Raw genomic sequence first — 18,951 nt, forward strand, 5'->3', positions numbered from 1 at the left:
ACCTCATCTGTAATGAGGACTCGTCCTCAATCTTCTAATGTCCAGTTCACAAGTCCCCGCGCGAATTGTAGCCTATGCATTCTAAGCTGGTAAGAAGAGGTCCAAGAGGAGTGCCAGACCCTAATGTTATTTTCATTGAGCCTTCTACTTACAGTCCTCGATGAAATCGAAACGTTTTGGACTTGTCTTATCAAATTTCTTATCTCATTTGCCGTAATGCTGTGGTTTCGTAGAGCCTGATGACGGATGAATCTCTCTTCTCTCTTTCTGTCTGTCTGTCTCTCTCTCTCTCTCTCTCTCTCTCTCTCTCTCTCTCTCTCTCCCCTCTCCCCTTCGTCTACAGACCTACATCGACCCTGTCCTCGCCATCTAGTATGAAGCCCTGCTTCTCTCAAGCACCATAGAACCCTTACTATTGGAAAGTGATTCACACTCAGTCTCCTGGCGACTTCGCGCTGGCTGTGTAATTCCTCTCATGTCATACTTACTCAAATGCATGACTGGAGCTATTGAAAAAGATTGAAGTATAAGAATAATATCAAAGGAGATCAACGAAGGAAAAAGATTAATGAATGCTAACTTTAGGCATAGCAGAATGGAAGGGTATAATACTACTTTTGTGCAAATGGGATTAATCAGTACAAAGTAAACAGAGCATTTTTTACTGTTTATTTTGACTAAGATTACTCCTAATTATCTGTAACTAATGTAAAAAGATAATGTATTTAATTTTGAACTAAATAAATTAAGTGGTGGGTTAAATTTGTCCATCAGTGTATAATCGTTACTAATGAATTTTAATTTTTTTGTAAAGTCCAACACTTCATGGCGTATTAAGAAGTTAAGACTTACAACATTTTTGCACTATTGAGCATCTTGAAAATATTTCCATTGTTACTCGGTCTCGATAGATTCTGACCCTTTCATTACAGCCCCTAACAAATCAGCAATTAACGAAATTAAAGTACACATTACAAAACCAAAAAGTGTTTATTACTATTGAAAGTCGCAATTTTCCCACTCGTGTTATATTGAATTGGTGTATTGTCGATTGTACAATATATTTCTACGTTGATGTAAAAATAAACAATGTGATCCAGTATTTCAAAAATATTACAATTATTTAACATTTCCCAGGAGGATATGTCTGACCAGGCGTATTTCAAACCGTGGGAAGAGAACGGATGGAGGCCCGGGTAAACTATTGTGCAACTAATTATGCACTGTGAACTCCCATATTATATAGAAAGAAAGGCTGCTTGAATCTTCTTGTCAGGTCGTGAACGTTCAATCATGCAGAAATAACAATAATAATAAAAAAAACTGCAGGTGAATTTTTGTTTTTTACGAAACGCGACCGAGCGTGGTGCCTCAATCATAATTAAAGCCTCCCCCGTGCAAGAGTTCGCTGTTCATCAGATAACGGCAAACCCCTCGGGCAAAAATTAAAATATTTCTGAGAATAGGTGGTCATACGTGTCGCCATTCACTGGCACAATCGGAACAAATAAAATACAACCGTTTAACATTTTCAGGTTTTGGCCAAAAACGCTGTGACTACTCTAATTGAAGTAACATCCAACAAAAAATACATGTTACTATTGGTTGTTAAACAAACAATAATCTATTTTATATAAACATTTGTTAACGCCAGCTAGCTTTGCATCACGTACTTTGTATTATTCTCACTCAAATATGTTAACAATGTAATGTTAATGATACAAATTACAAAATAAATTGTAATCAAACAAAGAAATACGAATTAAAATACAGAACATTTCGACAGCTATTGTGTACATTGAAATGGCCATATAACAACTCACTTCTTAAATTATCAAAGTTATTGATTAAAAAAATATCTATTTAAAAACTTACAATAAAAAATCAAAAAATATTTCAAAATCTGTTGTTGCTTGTGATTTTCCTATTGCCAACACGCACACAAAAGTTTTAAATGAACAAAGTAAAAGTCAGGCAAACAGATTGTAGTCCATAGGTTCCTCTACTCATTCATTAATATATGTATTGTACTTTTACATTCGTAAAAAATAATGTAAACACACAAGAATATTTTTGCATAAATTAAGTGCTGATTAACCAGGATTTGAGTCTTGTACCGTTTGGAGGCATTTTTACAATAAATTCAAAAGATGGAAAAATCTTTACAAACGCCGTTTATTTATCTTTGCGCGAGAGCAGTCTGTAGAAGAAGAAAATAAGTGCTTCAGAAACTTATTTTGTACTTGTTTTATGTTTAAATTTGGTAAGAACGTGACAGCGCATTAATTTTGAGACAAAGTACAAGGAACCGAACGACGTTTAACAGCTTTCGGAGAAATTCCAATTAGGTATTATGGGCAGATTACAATTAAGGGTGGTAAACACCGTGATTTCACCTCTTTCAACCCTTTTAGGTTGGAAATTAAAAAAAAGTGTAAAAGTGGCTGGAATGTCCTTGGCAGGATGTGCAAAGGAAATAGCATTTCTTCTCATCAATTGTAACGAAAAATATATTTATTTATGTTGAACATTGTTAATACAGAATGTTGTTAATATAAAAAACAAATGAAATTTGTTCAAATTTGTAATTTTACACGAACTTTCTCCAGATGGTACGAGCTTTTGACTAATTTTAGAGAACCGACGGTTTTAATTTGAATCAAGAATGTATTGTCGTTGTTGGGATTGTGTCAAGATAGACAAACAGCCCAACTAACCGAGAAAAACTGAGCGCTGTGTCAACACCGAACGTACGTGTTGACATGTTAACATGTAGGAATATCTTCAGTGTATATTGAAAATAGAAATGGTCCACGTATGCTTCCCTGAGGAACACCACCTCTAATGCGTATATAAGGTGAGAATTCAGTTCACCGTCGGACTCGGCAAAATCGGTCCGTCAGATAAGATCTCAGTATGCGATACTGCGTGTGAGGGATGATGTTCTTCAATTTCCAAAGCAATCCCGAGTGCCAGACACGATCTAAGGTCTGTTCTAAATCAAGAAAGTCACCCAAGGAATGCTGTTTTTGTTCAAGGGAAGAGGCGATATTGTCAGTAACACGATGAAATTGATGAGTTGTCGAGAGAGATTATCTGGAATATTATTAGAATTTTCAATTACAGGTAATAATCATTGGGTAAGTGGTTTGTTTAGAATTTTGGCAAGGATAGAAAGGAGACTAATGGGTCGATAGGAACTAACGACTCTTATGAACCATTTTAAATATTGAGAACTTCCATATAATGGAAAATATGTGGTCCTGAATACAGCATTGTAAAGGTATGTTAAGTAAAGTAAGCCTCTGTGGGTAGATATCAGATCTGTTAGATCAGATCCTTGGGCTTTTCGAAGAGGTAGTTGTATAATAGTGTGTCGTACGTCTGTCTGAAAAATGCTTTAGGAGGAGGAGAGAGTTGCAAGGGGGTACTCAAGTCATGTTCAATGTTATCGGTGGTTTTAGTCAAGTATATGTATAAGATGTGGAGTGAACATTGTTGAAAGATGATGCTCTGTCAACAATTAGCTATATCCGAGCTGGATTTTGCCCAAGAGTTAACACTACGGATAAGGGGAATGTATTACAGGATAAATTGCTAAGCCTAATATTAATTAATTATAATATCGTATAATAACAATTTGTAGCCAAATTTTCATTTTTCCTTGTATATTATGATTATTTGTGTTAATTCAAAATAAAATTCAAATTGTTCACACAGATTAATAAAAAATCTATTTTAGGAGGTAATTGGTCAAGGACCACGAAATTAGTGAATCTATTTTAGTTTTTTTTGAACTTCGAAAATAATATTTTCGCTCTTTATAAAACCCTTAACTTCCTAAACCGCTTAATAAGTGTTACTGTTCAGGATCCTGAAGAAAATTAATATCTTTAACTCAATTAATTTGATAAAAAAAGAAGTATTAATCATATTCCCGAAATATTTTGTTAGCTAAGTTCTCCTCGGCCTCGTAGCTCGATTAAACGGAATTATACCACTGTCAAGGGATCCAAGATTGAGGTAGTAATTTTGATAAACGAGGAGATTGCGTTCTAAAGTTGGTGAAATTTTTAAAAGCCAATAGTGTTTTGGGTATATTGTATCGCTTATGTAAATATATAAAATATGTTATAACCCTGTTCTAATTTTTTTAAAGTTAAATGCGCACATTAAATTAAAATAAAATTAGTAAAAGCGTTATTAAATAGGGAAATAATTAGAAAATCGTGATTTTTTTGTCTTAAAAGAGTTATAAATGGGAGATGAAATTCGGCCAATTAATATGGAAAATTTAAACAGGTCTTAAACTCTGGACGGATAGGTGCTCGACCCACGACCCACATACCATCTCTGCCCCCTTCCGTTGAAAATTGTGTCAGGTTTAAAGTACAGGCTTGCAGGACTTTTTTATAATTTTTCCACGGACTGATAGATGAGACAACATGCGAGGTGACTATCTGTACGCCCACTAGGACCTGGTTACCTCCCCGAGGAGGATTTACGATGTACAAAATTGAGACGTTTATGGTTCTGGGACTACGAAACGCCCAAAAAGATAAAAAAGTCAATTTTGATCGATTGAATATGCCCCTTAGGAAAAAGAAGACCTCGAAATTTGATTATGGGAAATGTTATCTCGACATTTTGCAGACTTGCATCACTGTAAATGACCAGAAAATTAGCCCGTTTACTAAATTGTTATAAAGTATGTTATTTATAAACTTATAAAATTTTTCTATACTAGTGAAGACATCTGCACTTCAAATCATTTAATTTCCATCATGGCTGCGATTTATATTATAAGGCAGTGTTAAATTTTTTAAACTCTTAATTATTTATATCAAATGTATCAAATGTAAAAACACACGCGTAGTTAACAAAAAAAGGTTTTATATCCAGTTAATTTTCGAAATGTGGTAGGAAGAACGTTCAAAAAATTACAAGGGCAATGCTGGAAATCGAACCCACGACCGCATCTGTGAAAAAGCTCACGCTCCAACCCAACGACAACCCGTCATCATGGTAATATTTTTTTAAAGCACTATTATATCGCGGTTTAATTCATAATATTTATTTTTTATTTTTAAATGACATTTTTGTGTGTTGTACACTGCAGTTTGGATAATTTCGTCTCATATGTAGATATGATCTGAGGTTAGTTTAGTCGTTCGAGCTCTACTGTTTAGGTCTCTCGAACGCATTTGGCTGATGGAAACGTGTGTTTGTGTGTGTTTGAAAGAGAGAGAAAGAGAGAAAGAGAGAGAGAGAGAGAGAGAGAGAGAGAGAGAGAGAGAGAAAGAGTGAGTGAGAAAGCACGTAAGATTGATTACGAATAGCCAAGACAACACTTGGCAAACATATTGTGGGAACTAGGGACATATAGTGTGGAGAACATCCAGTAATCTTCCATACAGACACGGGGTGGATAAATATTTGGTAGATGTGTTTTTAATGCGCATAAGGATATCGAGACTCACCAATGTTTTAATGAGTGTATGAATAAGAATAACGTAAGATAGAAGAGGTGGACAAAGAACCTCTTGGACGTCGACCTAAAAAGATCTTGTGCGCATTTACTTTTGGTAGAGCTCACTATTCTCTTGATAGTTTTAGGTTGTTGATAAAGTCCCATAGTATGTTCATGATTTGGGTACAACTGATGCTATATCTCCCCAGATGGGTTTCTTAACATAAGGTAAACCTTAGGATACAAAATCCCTTAAACGTTCTGATTGACAAATTATTTTCCGTACAGACCTCGACCGTCTCATTATCGCAACTGCAATGTACCTTGGTCTGCTCCCTTTTTAAAGCCTTAGATGAGGTCATCAATAATCAGCCATTTTCAAGGCCTCATCTGCTGGTTTCTTCAGTCATGTATAGAAACCAGATATTAAATGGCGCTAATACGTTGCATTAGCCTAGATGTACACACGCACGCACGCACACCCACCCACCCACACACACACACACACACAAAAAAAGCACACACATGTATTGTGTTTTGATAGAAAAGGATCAATAAATATCAAAAGGTATAATTAAACAATTAGAAATAAACAAAACAAGTTCAGAGCACAAAAGTTTTTTAATATATATAATTGGGAAAAAGGATGGCAATTTTGTTATCTAAAATATTTGGAATGCTGCCAGTAAGGACGAGCTTTTAGATTCCCAAGCAGGATCATCCACTGGTTTCTTTTAACGACTACCAATTAAAAAAAAAAAAAAAAAAAAAACTTGGATGTAGCTTCTGTTCACTCTTAACGAAAGATGTTAAAAAAAGCTCCTGAATATAGATTTCACTATGGGTGAACATTGCATACCGTTTCTTCTGTTTTATTTAGAAAATTCTTCGTTGTTTATTCAGTTTCTGCTGGCCGAAGTGTCAAGGCTTAAAGTCACGGAGTATACGTTTGAAATAATGCACAGGACTATTTACTAAAGGGCGTCCTTGTGCAAATGGACATATAAAAACGATCCTATCTCTGATCCTGTCTTTTAAATTTCAAATACAACTCGGAGGCCGGTGGAGTACGTTGACCGCGGTCTGCCCATGTCATATGATTTTACCATTTTAAATTTTTCAATATTATCTTCAATATTTGAAGATTGAAGGATCGGCTGGAACGTTTCCAGCCAACGCCCAGGTTGTGGGTTCAGCTCGTGCGGAACTTGCACAAGTCAGTTTCACTTTTCCCAATCCCTTCGGGTAGAAGTCTTCTTCGACAAGAAAAGTCTCAACTTCACCGTTAATAACGAGATTAAAATTGGTTCAAAATGTTTAAGCCACAAACTCTTCAATTTAATTTGATCAGTAACTCGATTTCTCGTTAGGCCAGAGGAACGAATCACTTTCATATTTGAATGAATTAAGTGATTGCAAAATCATATCTGATCATATATCCAAGTCGCATTATGTTTACTACCTTGTTCAGTCGGATCAAAGGTCAAACATTACCTGATGTTTAATTATTAACAAAACATTTAAGAAATTTCAACAATCGAAAAGATATATAAGACACGTCTTAATACTTTAACGCGACAAATTCCAACAAATTCGAAATTAGAGTCAAAATACATGCCCAGGACAATTGCATTTTAGAAATACAGGCATTCCCTATCTCTGCCTTTGAATAAAAGTAGGTTGAAACTTGAATAAATAAATAAAAATAATAATATATAAAGCAAATACTTCGACCTTGATGGGTGTATTATAGTTTAGATTTGTTTGTCCTTTACGCTTCAGCGGTGAAAATGATTTATAAAATGTTTTTTCTCCATCGGCTGTCCTAGAACTTCCTACTTGTTTTTCTCGTTTATACAGTTCTTAAAACCCATCGACATTTTTATTATAATAGGCAAAAACAAAATAAATATTTGGCTAAAGTGTAAATATAAAATTAAATTCAGTTTTTTTATGTTAAAACATGGAGAAGCTTGTAGGCGCACTTGCTGTGTTTACTGAAATCTCTTAACCGTCAGCAATGCATGGAAAAAGTGACAGCATTTGTAATAGTGTGGGCGCAGGCGCGCGCGTGTGTGTGTGTTAATTTTTAAGGAGCATCCGACAGCTTGGTAATTTCAGCCCCGAGCGCATGCAAAATACAACACACTCAATACGCACTCACACAACTAAATACATTCACACCTATATACATTGCATCTATTTAGTAGATGGAGTATCAATAATATTCCACCATCGATCTGAACACAATGACAAACTAATCTAATTGGGGTCGATGGGGTTAATTCATATGTACACAGAAACACAAAATACATGGGGATGCTATTACACCATCAGCCCCTCCCCATTCACTCTAATAAATACACTCATTCATACAAAACACAGAAACACAAAACACATATTTTGACCGCGATATACAATAAAAAATTTCCAATCTCCCTAAAATTTTTTGAACCCTGAAACTCGCTACCGTGTCTGAGAACCATTCTTAAATCCGGCGAATTGCCTTTGTGTGTTATTATTGTTGTAGAAGAGTAATCACTTATGAATAAATATTACCTCTCAACGAATGCATCAGAGTAATTCGTGTCGTGTCAAAACGAGGGTAATAAGTCCCAACTTTACACAGCCGACAAAATTGCACTGTTTCACAGGCTGAAACTCCAAGTATGTGAAATTGGCTACGGTAGACGTTTCTTTACAGTGCAAGTTTCAAATTTATAAAGCACGGGTTCAACCGTTGTTAGTTAATAAATCGCCTTTTCGCATGGCCTTTTCTCTCTAAAAAAAGGGCTGAGTGCACGAGACGTAGATCGTATCGGTGTTTTATTAAAATATTTGCCTTTTTCTCTAGAACAATTTGTCGATCTAGTTATGCAGAAACAATTATTGTGTGGATAAGAGAGGCTAAACGGTCCCTCAGATCGAAAAGAGTGGTCCGCTCCGTTCGGGATGAATCAGGTGGTGAATCGGCAAATGAGTCACGATTTCAATTCCGCACGGGTTTCAGGATGTTCGGAAATGAAGTCGTTAACGACGGGCTCAATTACGACTCAAATAACAATCTAAGTCCTACCATTAACGTCATTGCTCTCGGGGATGAAGGTGGATAAATAAAAAATAAAAAAGAATAAGAAACTAATTGACAAAAGAAATCTTAAGAAAAGTTCAAGGGCGAGGGAACATGATAACTCGATCCTGCTGACGTGCCGAGTTCTTCAACATCTAACCTCATAGTCAAAACCTCAGCTCTCTTACTTAATACTAATACAATCTCATTCACATCAATAGGAAAAAAACATAAATAAACATTATAAAATTATATAATATGAAAGTAAGGTGAAAAGAATTTTTTGTTATTTGCCAACGAGCAACTCATGAAGAGGTCACGTTTGTTCCAGATTTCTTTCCAGAGCAACGACGCGATTTGAACTTTTCTCCTTCGACTTTCATTAAACAACCTTAATCGTCGCAACTTCAAAAAGAACATGAACGCAATTAAGCCACCTGCACTAATAATCACGTTTCAATTTCAAACCACCACTCGTAAGCCAGGATTCTTCACCACTTTCTTACTGAAAACCATGACACACCTCAATTATATGTTGCATTTTGTATATTTACGGATTGGCGTGCGAATGTTATTTGTTAAAAGAGGCGTTTCGTCTTAGGGGGCAACTTTTTAACCGATTAAACTAGACGAACGAATTATGAAGAAATTGTGTCTAAATAATTTAAAACAGTGCTACGGGGCCATTAATACTCATCTGCCCTGGTTTCACAGGGTCCGTTTGTACTCGCAGTTTGTTCTCGGTCAGAGGCATGTCGGTTTTCAAACCTTTATGCTATCTCAGATTGTGCGTGTTGGCATTTTCACTACTGCCTTTTCTCAGGGGAAATAAGACAAAATGGAATCTTCTTGGCTTTTTGAAAGTTTCACCGTGGTTATCACCACCACCAATACTTTAAAATAATTAAGACATTAAATCCCTTTAATTCTAAGTGGAAAATAATACATAAAAACGTGGACACTTCCAAAACGCGAACGTTTAATTCTACAGGCAGGAACTTAGAAAGTTCTAATTGAAAGAATATGTTTATATTAATTTTTAATTATTGCTTGGCCCAGAAGCATTTACAATTTCTTTTAATAATGTACGAGTTATGATTCTCTCTGATTCATCACGATACTTCAGTATCATTTAACGACATGTGTGGCACGAGCCTTTGCATTCCTTGGAAAGGATTTCTTATAAAATAATAATAATAAGACTTTTAAAAAAGAATAAACAAAAGTGAAAAAAAAAACTTTTTGTCCCCTTTAATACCAATTATTTCCACCTCTGGCACGAGCCTTTGCATTCCTTGGAAAGGATTTCTGACAAAGTCCTGAGGTATTCTTTCCCATTCATCAAGAAAAGCTGTTTCCAACTCTACTAGGGTGTTAGGACTGGGTTTCGCCGTCGTCTCACCACTTAAGTTGGTCCGAAATGTGTTAGATTGGGTTCAAATCTGGACTTCACACTGGCAGTAGCCTTTTTCTAATAATGTTATGACCCTGACACTATCAAACTCGCTCAAATGTGGACTGGAGCCATTGAAAAAGTTTTAGTTTAAGAATAAGAATAATATCAAATGTGTGGTGATTAGTGACCGTTAATCGATAATTATTCAGAAATCGTGAGATGCAGTCTGATGTGATGTAGGTTTCAGAAAAACATTTTCTTTATGATGCCAACGTTTCGATCTTTATTGAGATCATCTGGCTCAGTGTTCGAGAAGATCGAAACGTTGGTACGATAAAGAAAACGTTTTTCTGAAACCTATATCACACCACACCGCATCTCACGATTTCTGAATAATCATCGATTAACGGTCACTAATCACCACACATTTCTACACGAGAAGAAAGAAGAACATGGGATTCTATGAACAAATTTCAACTGAGCACTCTCAACACGACACGCAAGAATGGCACAATTACCCAGAAAACAAACACTATGAGCCCTGAAGATGATCTCAATAAAGATAGAAACATTGGCACGATAAAGAAAATGTTTTTCTGAAGCCTACATCACACCAGACCGCATCTCACGATTTCTGAATAATTATATCGAATGAAATCAACGATTAACTGAAACCGATCTTTAGGCGTAGCTAGAAGGGTATAGAATAATGCTACTTTTTGTATCAGAAAAGTAAACAAAGCATTATTTACTGTTGATTTTGATTACGATAGCTCCTAACATGTAACCAATGTAGAAAGATAATGGATTTAACTAAACAAATTGAGTGGTGCGTTACATTTGTCCATCAGTGTATTTAGATATCATAAGAGAAGAGTTGACATTGTACAGGAAAATATTAGCTAGTCTGACAGTACAAATCTGTTTTCAACCTGCAGTTTTATAGAACGTAGAACAATAATCCCTTACGAAAGCACATTCTTTCTTTCCATAAATGCAGTTTGCATCGAGATTGTACCCCCTTTTCTCGAAATCCCGAAGAGAAAAAGGATTTATCAACGTCAGAGTTGCAGAGCCCGTTATGGGACAAAGGTCCCATCAAGCCATTTCCTTGCATCACGTACTCAAGGGAAATGCCTTTCAGCCTTCGCGGTTCATCAACCTGTCCAGACGTTCTCCGGGGAAGCGTAAAATGTTACTTTTTCATCGTTTCCTGTTTAAATAAAACAAATAGTGACAACAACAGGAAGAACATGCGCCCTTTGAGGCTCGAATCCAATTTTGAAGCCTGGCCCAATTTCCTGAGAGATGTTTCGCCCAATGGATCATCTCGAAAAGGATGGTAAGAAACGAATGTCATTACTCCATACGACCGGTTGCTTTTGCTTCAGTCCAACTTTTACGGTAAATTGAGGCTTATCACGTCCTAGTCTACATATGGAGACGAGACAAAGTTGAATTAATTTGATAAAGTAACCCGGGCGGATTGCGTTTTCTGCCTCTGGAACAGCAGCTGATAAAAACACGAAAATCAATAAGCCGCCATTTAAAACTCAGTACTCCGTAATACAACAAGGTTAATCATCTAATAATTAATTATTTTAATATGCGATTAAACTATAGACAATTTCACGCACTACTTCTAATACTATATAGTTACGCAGATGTAAGCTGTGAAATGTAAAGGTCATTCACGCCCGGACGGAGGGCACACGCACACGGTCATGGGGTCACGATTGTAAGTCACATTTTTCCTTTTTCTAGGTTTAAAAATATCCAAACGTTATATTTTTATAATTTTTATTAAATTATTCGAAGGCGACCTTTCGGACCGTGGTAAACTTCGAAATGTTCGTGGTTAAACCGATTTGAACCGTTGTGGGTTTTAAAATACGATGAAAAATTTCAAATTGAAAGATTTCCTATGTTGAAAGACCACAATCGAAATCGATAGCCTATTCAAATACTGAATTATAACTTTCTTCGAAGAAATTGCTCTCTTGTCTTTTAACTTTCTACACTGTGACTATCGACATTCACTCTCATTACATTCTACTTGAAGTTTGAACAAGCGGAGAATCTTATTACTTTTTTTTTTTTTTTTTTTTTTTTTTTGGAGCAATCTTTGGAAAATAAAGTTTAATCCCTCAAAGTCACAACATATGACCTTTAAACTCCGCCGTGAGACTTGTCCTAGTATATACAATGAACCTGTTCCTCAATCCGACAAAGTTAACTATTTAGGGCTTACATTTGATAGAAGACTAACTTGGGATCCACACACACGATTAAAAAAACAGACACTCAACAAACGATTTAAATTGCTTTATTACCTACCCAACCGACAATCAAAATTACCATTACAATCAAAACTTTCGGCGTACACATACCTACTCAAACCTATTCGGATGTACGGATGCCAAGTTTATGGATTGGCCAAATTTTCCAGTATTCAAAGATTACAAACTTTTTAATCCAAAATTTTAAGACTAATTGTTTCTTCCCCGTTTTACACAATAACACACTTCACAGAGATCTTCACATGCCGACAGTTTTTTCATCCAACAAAACCTATTATACCTGTTTTCATAGTAATTTACAAAGTCACACTAACACATAAATAAGATTACTCCATTCCCCACAATTACCNATATATCGTACAGTAGACTTTCCCACTGGCAAATTAATTAATATAAACTTTCTGGGAGATACCAATATTGCTGAATTTTTAGTAACGAGTTCCTCAAGATTTTATATATAATTATCTTTTAAAAACTGTCATATATAGTTAAAGCGCTGACCTGACATGTTCCTTGAAGGAAAAAGAACATTTTGATCAAATTCAATTTTAATATAAAATTGAATAAGTTTATCGTGTTATCCATTTACAGTAGTTTGGTAATAAAAATATCTTATTCGAACGCCCTGTCATACTGTATCGAGAAATGATCGTTTTTACTAAAATAATAGATAATAAATATATATCTGGTGGCCTTGGCTTTTTAGAATATCCTTTCAATCAGGAAATACGTATACGGGTGGTAATGCCGCCAGAACAAACCGACAAGGCACCGAACATAGATTTCTATTTTCTTGGATTTTTTTCTCTAAAAAGCTTCACGCATTCTATTCCGTGCTTTAATGATTTCTAAAATTTTCATTGATATTGTTAACTCTATTCGGCCAATTGGAATGACAGATGTTCATCCAATTCTGGACGATAAGCCGTTTTCTCTTAATTTCTTAAGTACTTTTAAGTTAGCATAGCAGGGCAATCTGTGCCACCAAGGTTTGTAACACCAACGCCCGAAAAACCTGTTCCCTGAGCAATTTTTAATAATTCATTTATTAGGTGGCTAAAAGGGGGAGAATGTTTATCCCGTTGAGGTCCAAGGCATAAATAAATTGAGATTTAATGCTGCACAAAATGAAAGAGGGTCTCTTTAAGAAGTGAAATTATAAATTCAAAGTTTCCAGTTAGATTTTGAATATCTTTGTACACACTTGTCTAACAATCCTCCAATATTTGTACTTCCAAACTTCAAAGAGATTCTTGATAAACCTGTCTGCTTGTTTCTTTCAGTTAAAACAAACTTGAACAATGTTTTTTTATCAATGAAAACGATAAGGTTCGTCGAGTCGTAAGGTCGATAAACTTTAACCACGAGTTTCTTCTAGAATTTACTGCTTCTTTTAACAAGTTTAAAGTTAAATTTCCTCGCACAAAAAAGTACAAACGAATTTTTAACCACAACTTAATTAATTAAGTAATTAATTATCAGTTTCATCCGCCTATACTCGCTGTTTGGATGTCATTAATGGCTCGTCATAGATAAATATTTATTGCCCTTATCGTCCTTTATTATTCCGGACGTTGAACTGAACAATATCAAACAATGGACAGGACAGGCCCAGGTGATCCAAAACACAAAACCCACCTGTCAAAACTTTAAAAATGGCCATACATGTTTCTTCAGATGCAATCAATTATCAAAAAAAAAAAAAAAAAAAAAAAAAAGTACAATAAAATATGGAATTATAAGCTTTAAAATCACTAAAAATCTTACGACACAGAAATATTAAAATATGCTGCAAGCAGAACAGAGGCACTGTCAGCAGAAGTAAATCTAGCGTTAGATTAATTTAAATAGTTCCTTGAAAAATGAATATTTAAAAAGAATTCCTCTAAACCTTGAAGGTTTAATTATGTGGACATAATGATATAGTGTGTAAATAGAACTGCTGTTTTAAACAGTAGAACTTTCTATTGATGCAAGTGGAAATATTCAGACAATTAACTATCCCACTAAACAGTAGAGCAAAGTTTAGGGGATGGAACAAAGAAGGTTTCCTGAGAACTAAACTTAAACCTCTCAAATATCGCATTTCCAGATTTTTCCACTACAATACAAACGGTAAAAGAAAACTACAGTTAGATTCATTCTAAATCGTTTTCTGAATAAATAAGACATTTAGAAGATATAAATAAGTCCTGATAATCCTAAGGTTAAATCGTACTGAAAGCATGCCTAACTTCTTATGATACCAAAACATCAAAAAAAGTACTTAGGAGAATTTTACGATTGTACCATCAACAATCAGGATACATTTTGAATGGACTAAATGTGAAAAACAAATTTCTAAGTCAAGTAAGAAGTACACACATCTTCTAAGACTAAACAACCCAATTCAGATGGCTGGAATAACAGTTGGTAATTCTACAGTAAAACCCACTGACTTTAGACAATTGAAGTTTCAATAATTACTCTTAAACATATTTAAATTAAAAAACAACCCAATAAAGAAAAGTTAGTGATTGAAGATATCAAAACTTTAAATAATCGTCTTGGGAATGTGTAAAGCCTTTTGTATAGTTCATAGTTAGTCATATTTTTTATTTAGCCAAATTTTGTATATTTTAGGACGTAAATATGACAAATAATTCTAGTCCATTGAAAGTTTAATTAAATGGGCACACTTACAATAAAACAGTTTCAGTTTATAGCCAAATGGTAATTTGGAAGTAAACAGACTACATGATTTTATCTAACAAGCTCAATTGATACTCTTAAGAACATTTAAATTTAAAGTATAACCCAACGAATTATTCTTTCAAAAACATGCGTATGAGATTACTAAAAATTAAAAAAATAATTACGCATAATTATATCGGTCATCTAGTCAAAATGTACTAAATGTGGACTACTCCGATTGATGTAAAACGGCGTGTACAAACTGTACCCTAAAGTCAAAATTTTCGGTTACAACTGTAATGCTGATTGGCTGAAACGTCTAATATTTAACTCTCAAGCATTTATGGCCCAACAAAAGATTCTTTAGACTCAGAAAAACTTAAGGATTGGTTTATTAAGGACGAAAATATGCCGAATAATCTACTTCAAAATTTGAAATTCTAATCAAATTTGGAATAATTACATTGTTTACATAGTCAAATGCCCTAAATATTCGATTACATTGGCCGAAGTAAAATTTTCTATACAAAATGTACTCTTCACAGCTGACAAACCTATGGATTTGAGGGTCGAAATTAAAAATTGTTACACTTAAGCATACTGTATAAATTAAAGTATGGCCAAATAATGGATTATTCCGTCAAAGAAGAGTTAAAGATTGATACTGACGACAAGATCATGAATAAAGGTCATATTTATCTTTGAAATATTACAATCCTTTCAGATTTTGCGAAATCTTTACGTAGTCAAAATGTCTTAAAATTTTGAATATTTATGTTGGATAAGACATGTATATAAAATTTATTTTCAAGTCAGAACTAATGATTTGAATTAAAATCAAAATTCTTTGGGCTCAGAAAAATTAAGGAATGATTCATTGATCGATAAAGATGACAAAACTTCATATTGATCTTGAAAGTGTATAAATTCTGTCCAATTTTGTCGTTTTATTGTTGACACGGTCAACATATCTTAACTTCTTAAATATTTAGATCGACTAAAACTGTGTACAAAATTTTATATTAAAATGAGAATTTTTTAAATTGAAAAGCTGCTACACGGGTTTAAACTAGTAAAATTACACTTCTTAAGCATATAAAAATTAAAGTTTAAACCAAAAAAGGATTCTTTGTGCATAAAAAAAATAAGGTTGAGCCATCGATTGATTAGAAAGATACTGTTAAATCAATAATAGCCCTAAGGTTTTTAAGGTCTTCAGTAGATGAAGAGGAAGGACGTGGTATTTCTTAATATTTTGATAGAATGTTTATAGTGGATTAGATCTTTAAACTTTTCTTCTGGCATGAAAGAATGTTCGTAGGTATCGAGGAGAGTGTTGATCGATCCTTTTGCCGTCCTTGGCTCTGTTCGGAAGATCCTTGCAATTAAGGAGTCGCGGCCTCATGAGGCCCCAGGCCGGCGGAGGCAAGATCTCGGTAGTTTTTCCACAAAAAGAGTCGTTTTTCTTCCACTCAAACCCGGAAATCGGCCGACATTTCATCCCAAATCCCCGGACCTATTTGATATCCTCATCGGATTTGATTTTTTTTTCATTCGGCCGTGCGTCATTGTTGCAAGCAGGCCAATCGAAAGAGGGGAGGCGGTCAGATGGTCGCCAAGCCAGGAACGGGAGTGGTTTAATTATTAATTTTTATGTATAACAAAATTGTTAACAAATATGTAAATAGATAATATAGTGTTGGACAAATCAAACAATTTCCATCGATAACGAGAAAAATGGAATTATCCAAGAACTTCGAAAAAAAATATATTTCTACTTATCAAAATATAAACAAATAGATACGAACAAGAAATATAGTTACTTGTCAATAGAAGGGCAATAAAAAAATCCATTTGCATTATTGATTTTTTAAATTAAACACTAATTATTCCAAAAATTCAACATATTGCTTTATAAGAATATTGATTTTAAAATTTTTTATTTTTTTCAATGTAAACGTTTCTTGGATCTGAAGTAGTACCATCTCTAAGTAGAACTTACTGGTCGTATATCATACAGGTAGCTGCCATTTGGAAAAGGCGTTGCACCTTTGGGGCTTCTATTGAGGCGGCTCACTGCAGATCAACTCCAGATCCTTGGAGAATCGTGTAAACGGATGGCACTGGGATTCAGTCACATATCACAGACAATCGGACACCCTCGAGACGTCGTTTTACCAAATAAACTGATGGAAGCTGGTTCCAAAACAGTGGAATTAAAGAGAGGGTAAAGCACTCTTGTCCTACCTGTGGTGGGGTCTCGACGTCTCCTAAGGTGGGGAGTTTTAGCCCGATCTAGCCTAGGTATTTTTCTTCGTCGGTGCCATTCCCATTTCTTTGTCCTTTTGACTTCTTCTATCTCTCCTTTTGGGTAGATAAAGCAAAAGGAACGATTGCGTAAACAGATTTATACTAGTACTGGATGAGGATGAAAAACTGACTGGTCGGGTCAATTCGTGCGAATCAAAGATCAACTATGCTCATATGCTACTATTACTGCTTGTACGATCTATGAACTTAATAAAATTTGTACTCCAAAAAATGCTTAAAAAACTGATTCAATAAATTAACAATAAAAGTTAATCTATCATGACGTAAAGAACCTATCAAGTTACCTAGATATCAGCAATAAAAAAACATTACACTCTCAATTAAGACCATAAAGATCATTTAAAATGTCAAGTTAATGTAACAAAACGTATTATGAGAGAAATAAAGTAAGGTAATCGACTATTTTGTACACAATGACTTCCGGAAAAAAATAGTTAGTACCATTCATACATCCAATTTTATAAATATCTCAATTAATTATACTTTTTATGTAAGGTCTTGGTTGAGAAAAAGTTAGTGTCACGAGTTGGATTCGAACCTACGACCTTCTGCTATTGGTGGGTTCGAATCCAGCACGTGACACTAATTTTTTCATCTCAACTAAGACCTTACATAATAAGAAATTATTCTTTTTATTGAAATAATTAATATGGTCAATTAGACCACTAAACATAGCTGTACTTATAAATATCCTTCTCTCGTTTGAATGTTTTTAGCTGGATGTAAATAGCCTAAAAAATCTGATGAAGTTCTGTTTAATGATGAGTTGGATATTTTTCAAAAGACAGTTGATTACCCTTTGCCAGAAGCTTTATATTCTCATAAATAATAAATGAAAGGACTTATTAAGAATCCAATTTTTCGACTTGAAATCCAAAGAGATGGTTTTCGTTACTTGTCAATGCCACACTTTTTGGAAAAATTTAAACAATGGCTAATTTCTCAATTTAATTACTAACAATGTAAATATTTTCTGTAAGACTATCCATAATATACTTGATCCTGTCTTGGCTTCTTTTTAAAATTTTTTACGAAAACTAACAAAATTTGAAAAATAAACGACCTGAAGCAGAAAAAAACGGAGAATGCCAATTCTAATTACGTCTAATAAAATCGAGATCATATTTTACATTTAATTTAATATTTGAAAATAATGAAATTTAACGACCCCTGAAGTGTTACAGACTAGCTGTGCCTCAACTTCACAATTTTATTTTAAAGTCCTTCACGGAAAGAAGACGATTCAAACATTTTGAATCAACAAACAGTTGGATTCATAAGATAAACATTTATTCTCCAGACACCCAAGTAGAAATGCTAAATAGAAAAATAATGCACAACTATGAAAAATGTGTTTAGGGCCCATCTCATTTACAGTCGTACAGTATTTACAGTCATACAGATAGTGTGTAAATCTATCAATGTTTTGTCATGCTTGTATCTGTCAAGAAGAACATTTTCTTAAAACTCTACATTGATAGGACAAACGAAAAAGCTTTCTAGAACGTGTTCTAATTTAGATAGAATTTAGACCTTTTAAAATTAACTACCATGTTTTATTCAATAAAGGCACCAGTTCATATGATCAATAAAAATCAATGAGCACTTATTAAAAATGATGTTTTCTGTTCTAAAATTTCAAAAATTCATATAAATTAAAGTTTTTTACATTGCTTTTTACCATTAAAGTATTAATTAATTATATTCAAAC

General features: G+C 34.3%; 1 protein-coding gene across 2 annotated transcripts in view; it reads right to left on the reverse strand.

Annotated features, from left to right (window-relative positions):
* LOC106665498 overlaps window positions 1-18,951 on the reverse strand; it is a 110,699-nt gene that overhangs the window by 76,042 nt on the left and 15,706 nt on the right. Inside the window, exon 1 of one of the 2 annotated variants that reach the window (XM_014391950.2) lies at window positions 16,912-17,116. The exons of the other annotated variant lie outside the window; for it this stretch is intronic. Coding sequence (XP_014247436.1) covers window positions 16,912-16,940 — 29 coding nt within the window. The 5' untranslated portion in view covers window positions 16,941-17,116. Of the gene's footprint in view, window positions 1-16,911; window positions 17,117-18,951 lie in introns of those variants that run through there. 2 annotated transcript variants of the gene reach the window in all.

The sequence above is a fragment of the Cimex lectularius genome, unplaced genomic scaffold (genome assembly GCF_000648675.2).
Source record: "Cimex lectularius strain Harlan isolate CLEC.00 unplaced genomic scaffold, Clec_2.1 scaffold102, whole genome shotgun sequence".
Classification (NCBI taxonomy): domain Eukaryota; kingdom Metazoa; phylum Arthropoda; class Insecta; order Hemiptera; family Cimicidae; genus Cimex; species Cimex lectularius.